Here is a 5,933-nt window from a genome sequence, read left to right on the forward strand (position 1 = left end):
GCTTCATTAGTTTGTTTATTAATAAAACAACTACCGTAGTGGTCTTTTATTAAAGCACGCAAACTGCCAAAGAAAGTATTATTACCACAGTTTCTCAAGCTGTGTTTTTTTTTGTCATGTCGCAGATATTCAGTTATTAGGAAAAGACTTCTCATTACTCCGCTTTCGAAGATAGGCTTAAACTTAACCGCAGAAATTGTACTAAGCTTCGGTGCCTCCGGTTTAGGATATTGCCACAGGAATGTTTTTAATGCGGTGTGTAATTTCATCTAAGCTACTAAACGTACAACGTTTTAATCTTGACTTCAGCAACTGTTCGCAAATTAAATAAAACTGCGATAAAATCTAACAACTCTATTCGAAATTTTTTTGATCACATTAGTTCGGAAGTCTGGTCTACTAGCGAAATCGCATAGTAATTGTAGTATTTATTTGATATATTACCTAATATTTTCTTTTTATTATTATTTTTTTCTTTTATGATTCAACATTCTTCGAATTACCTTCTAACCTATGATTTTCTGGCCCATCCTCCGCAGTGGGTATGCGCCATAATGTTGAAAGAACAAGAAAACACAGCTGTCACATGCTCACTACATTGAGGAAAAGAATATAGGTACCACCTTTTCGAATGCTGGACCTGAAATCACCAGAACAGATTAATATTTTTGGGGCCACTACTTGGGATACAGCCACAATAATGTTTTCTTGCCATTCAGGAATTTATCATTAAGACTAAAAAGAATATCTTGCTAAATTCTGCCGGATATAAATATTTAATTTTGATAATTGAAATTTCAGAGCAGTAGTTCATTATCTATCACCTCTAGCAATTATACACTACAGAAAATATTGGAAATGTTCACCCTTCACTCGGCCATCACTACATTAGGTATTTGCCATGCTCAGAGGAAAACAACAACAAAGACGACGAGTTGCATCCCGCACAGATCAAATTTCAACCTTGGGACTCAACAGCCGAGCGATGTATCCAAAGAACGGACCAGAGGAGGGAGTTCCGGGAAAAAATCCTCCTCGCGTTATTCCTCGGTGGTGGTTCGGACGACTATTCAGACGCCCGCTGTGCAGCGGGGACCATTCGTATGTTCAGTTCTTCGATGGCATGTTAAACGGGGTGGCACCCCCGGAGCGGTCCATTCAGGTTGGATACAGCCTACTGGCTCCCCATTGGGCAGAGGTTCGCTTGCCCCCTATCCACAAGGACGTCTACCGCGAACACATCACGACGGCCCAGCGACCGATAGAAGAAGTCGAAGCGTACCGGAAGGCCAATGACATCATTGTCACGGGGTGCGGTGTTCCGAAGCCTGTCCTGAGCATTGACGAAGCTGGCCTCCCTGAACCCGTAACGAAGGCCATCGAGGCACGCAGCCCAGGCTCGACGCCCAACGTGGTGCAAGCGCAGTGCTGGCCCGTGGCACTTAGCGGTAGAGATCTTGTCGCCGTCATCTACGATGGATCAAAAGGCAAGCCTCTCGCCTACCTCGTCCCGGCCATCATTCACGTAATGCACCAGCCGGCTGTGTCTATCTGCTACGGGCCTTTAGTGCTGGTTCTTACAGCCACGCGGGAAGCGGCTCTACAGATTCGGGAAGTTGCCGATGCTTTCATCGCGAGGTCAGGAATTCGGACGATATATCTCCTACCTGGAGAAACTCGGGAACCGCAACTCAAGCAGCTAGAGCAAGGTGCCCACATTTGCGTTGCCACGCCAGGCCGTCTCGTGTCTTTCATGGAGGAGTGCAAGATAAACCTACGCCGCTGCAGTGTCTTGGTGCTGGACGAAGCAGACCAGATGATGTCAATGGGCTTCGAGAAGCAGCTTCGCACCATTGCCGATGACACCCGTGCTGACCGCCAGACCCTCGTGTGGCTTTCCTCACGCACGAAGGACGTGAACCAACTAATAGAAGACTTAACGAGTGACTCCATAACTGTCACCATTGGGGTGGCTACCCACGAGGTAGACAACTGTGAGGTGCAGCATATTGTTTATGTTTGCGAGACCGTTGAGAAGGGGGAGAAACTCGTAGCCCTTTTCAATGATACCCTTAGCGAGGAAGGTGACAAGGCCATCGTGTTCGCCGAAAGGAAGCAAAGGGTGGATGATCTCGTGTGCAATCTCCGCCTCCAGGGTTGGCTCGCCGTCGGCATACACGGGAAGAAGACAGAACAGGAACGTGACTACGCGCTGAAAGCGCTGCGGGTCGGTAGAGTGCCCATACTAGTGGTAACCGACGTAGCTGCTAGTTCTCTAACAGCACTGAAAGTGCGTTTAGTCGTGAGCTACGACTACCCTAGCAGCGAGGATGAATACGCGCGCCGCTTCATGTTTGCGGCTCGGCCCGGAGAAAGAGGTGTGGTGTGCACGTTCTTAGCACCGGATGAAACGCGGCGTGCCAAGGAGCTGATTTCCTTGCTTCGGAAGGCCAAGCAGAATATACCGCCGCAGCTTATTATTGTAGCAAAGAAACTCCAAGGAGGTAGGCAGCGGATACTTACTACGTCGTGTGACAGTCCATGCACGAAGACTCTTGCTGGGTAGTTTTTATTGTAGCCGTGTAATTACGGCTAATCACTTATATTATTGAGACCACTTTCCTGCTACAGTGCTCCCACCTTTTAAAATTGCCTTTGCCTAAATTTAGCGAGATGTCATGCTTATTTATAACCAAGAAGTAATTGATATAAATCACTTAAATCACGTGTCAGGAGCTTTCGTTTTATATATGTTACTGAGCAACATAATCTACGTACGTACAGGCCCTCTCAGAATAATTCGGAACGCCGGACACGCGCCGGCGGAGTATGCGCGCAGAAAAGTAGTACTATGGTCTGCGCGTGCGCGGTCTCCCTAGCAAGCTAACGTCGGCTCCGTATTGCACCTAGATTCGCGTTGTGTTGCTACAAAACGGTGCCTTGTGTGTCCCTTAGCGTTTTGATAAAGGGCGCTGGGTGGGTGGTGTCTGTGAGAAGCCGCGTGTGCGCATGCACGCGCGTTGGAGCAGAGCCGTCGTGCGTGTTCGTGTGCTCGGATGACACTTTGCTTTTGCTACTTTGCTTCATATTTATTATTTGATCAGATTATTTCCGGTAGGCGACTGTGACTAGCGCTCGCAAAGGACGGTGGTTCAATCTGATGCAACCGTGAACACGTCGGTGGCCAGATTGATAAGCCGATACGAATATATTTCGAACACGGTTTTAGAATATTCAGCTGTTGACACTGCGCGGGCCTAAGCGGCCAGAAAATGTTCGGTCGTCGGTCCGTTGAGCGGTGCGCCATCTAATGGCTTGAGGCGGAGAGGGCCCGCGAGTCGCCGAATCACGGTGGTGCTGCGTCATCGCCGCCGCGCTCGCCTTGTGATAATGCTAAAGAGCACCTAGCGCTACCCTTTTGGTGCAAGACAACGCCAGTCTAGATGCACTAGGGAGCGAAACTAGCTCGCTAGGGAGGCCGCGCATGCGCACACCGTGCGTGCATTCATCCGCCGGTGCGCTACGCCGGCGAGCGCCTGCATGCTCGGCGTTCCGAATTATTCTGGGAGCGCCTGTACACTGTACAAAAAAAAATATAGTATACTTGAACATTTTTGAGTGTTTCCTGCGAGTTTTTGAATTGGTCGTGATACTTGAAGTCGTCTTCATTTTTTGCTTCTTTAAGTTTCTGGAATATTTGGAAGCATATTCTGAATTTCTGTTATGAGTGTGCATATATAATTTCCATATGTTTTCTTTTTGACTACAGCGATGATCAACCTTTCTTGTATGTTATACACCTTTGTATGTTTTCCGTATCTTAAGCATTACTCGTATTACCTTTATGTCGATATAAATATTAGACGAAGAACTATTGTACTGAAAATTCGGCAGTATGGCTCTAGCAAGACCTCACGGAATGAACAGTCTTGGGCAATCTTATATTCTTCTTAATAAAACAGAAATTTCAAAGTGTCCCTTATGCATTGGCTTAAGAAGACTCGAAAGGGAAAGGCACATTGTTATTTTTTGTCTCTTCAGTATATTGCATTCGAACCTTCTGAATCAGAAATATTCCATGCCTGATGAGTAGGACAGTGAGATGCACTGTGTTAATTGGAGCGTTGGCCTTCTTGGAGTTCTCTGTACCAACGCAAAAGTTCGCAATATTTCTGTAACGAACGGATTCCATCATTACGAAGGTGTATTCATCAAATAACGCCAGCGTTTAGACTTGTAACAGTATTGTTAACGCGTCCCATTACGACGGCAGTCTTGCTTCTATAATTTCGCGTTTCCGATTTTACGGGATTGGTGCGAGATTCTCTTGCTTAGGAGTTACGCGGGAGTATACCAGTAAGTGAATAATATATTCACGTGTTCACAGTGTACTTCTGCATCAAGAAGTCTGTGCTAAGACGCCTTGGAATGTTTACCTGGAAAGTGTATCTTATCTATTTAGCCAAAACCTCATGCCATCGGAGCTGGCGTAAAACGAGTTGGGTGGCACATGCCGCATTTCCAATGCGGCTCGTTCTTGGAATGCGCACTACCTTTCTTTTATGTGAAATGGTTTGCTTTATGCGATTTATTCCTGGGCTCTGCATGTTTGTTGATTGAGGCTGGGAAACCTTATGAAATATGCAAATAATATCGCATCTGTATCAAACGGGGAGCGTTCCTGTATGTTATGCCTGTGTGAATACGCGCTCCTAAATTCGTTAGCTCTTCCAGTAGTATACATCTTGCGTTTTGCCCATGATAGAACCAAGTTTCTTTGACACAGGTTGTCGCAAGTGCGGCAGGAACTCCCCGGGCGCCAACAGATATGCGCATAATAAAGATCTACGTTATTAGTGTGTATTTCTTTTTCCTAATACCATCCATATAAACATTTATGAATTTTCAGGTTTGCTCCTCTATCTGGAATGAATGTTGTGTTATAGTGTAGGAGATACGTGGATGGTTCGACCCTCTAACTTCGTACATGCACGCTGACTTGGCTTCAAAACAGTTATTTGCATTATATCACAACGTTTGCATGTGAACACAAGAAAGTGTCAGTGATTTGTAACAAAATCTCAAGAGGCCTTTAGCTGAGCTTACCCTCACCTTGCGCCAGGACGTTTGCTCACAGACCTCAGCGAAAGCAAATAGAAGAGAAGAGGCAGACCGGTTCGCACGCGAAGTTATCTCAGACATGGGCTACATCGTGTGTTTTCCTGCTCGGATGTAGGTATACCACCAATATTAAAATGAAATTTATTATTAAGAAAAATTCAAATTGCCGTCAAGAGTACGATGGTATTGCTAATACTATATCTGCAAACTTTATTCATTCTGGCAGGTTTCTAGCGTCTGAGCAGTTTTGGGATGCGTCGGGAGGTCCACTCTATTTAGCAATAGCAGGAAGCCGTCACAGCGAGAGTGTTGCTGCTTTGAAGTTATTACCACAAAACATTTCATTGTAGTATCGCATGCCTCTAAGGAATGAAATTGAAATTTGTTCCCTAAGCTTGTAAAAGAACACCAGGTTGAATCTTAAATGCAAACATTTTGTGTCTGGTTGGGTGGAAGATTTAGGAGGTTGAAATGGCTCCAGCCAAGTTTATAAAGAGCCCGACGTTTCGGGACCGATTCGGTCCCTTTCTCATGGGGTGACAAGGCCCGTCTAGTTTCACCACGGCTCCGGATTTCCCTTTCCCTCACGTTTGGGAGGCCGTGAACGTATACTGAGGGCATTGTTCCTGGGGACCGGCTAAAGTAATGGTGGTAAATTCTCTGTTTCGAGCACGCCAGACGTTGATATTGGAATGCGTCGTTCGATGCTCTTAAGCTCTGCATGATGTTGCCGAACGCAATCACCTCAAAAAGTAAACGTTTAATAAGTGCGTTCACGATCATCCAAAGCGTGCGCAAGCGCGAAACCATCG

At 46.0% G+C, this 5,933-nt stretch overlaps 1 protein-coding gene across 1 annotated transcript; it reads left to right on the top strand.

Annotated features, from left to right (window-relative positions):
• Positions 1-985: 985 nt before the first annotated feature.
• Positions 986-2,566, top strand: LOC119405513 (probable ATP-dependent RNA helicase DDX5). The gene has a single exon (XM_037672347.1). It carries the CDS (start codon positions 986-988, stop codon positions 2,564-2,566), a length of 1,581 nt encoding a protein of 526 aa, XP_037528275.1.
• The last annotated feature ends 3,367 nt before the right edge of the window (positions 2,567-5,933 follow it).

The sequence above is a fragment of the Rhipicephalus sanguineus genome, chromosome 9 (genome assembly GCF_013339695.2).
Source record: "Rhipicephalus sanguineus isolate Rsan-2018 chromosome 9, BIME_Rsan_1.4, whole genome shotgun sequence".
Classification (NCBI taxonomy): Eukaryota; Metazoa; Arthropoda; class Arachnida; order Ixodida; family Ixodidae; genus Rhipicephalus; species Rhipicephalus sanguineus.

Bases quoted from the DNA above. Each gene is read 5' to 3' on its own strand.
- LOC119405513 (XM_037672347.1), top strand. From the start codon at position 986: ATGTATCCAAAGAACGGACCAGAGGAGGGAGTTCCGGGAAAAAATCCT.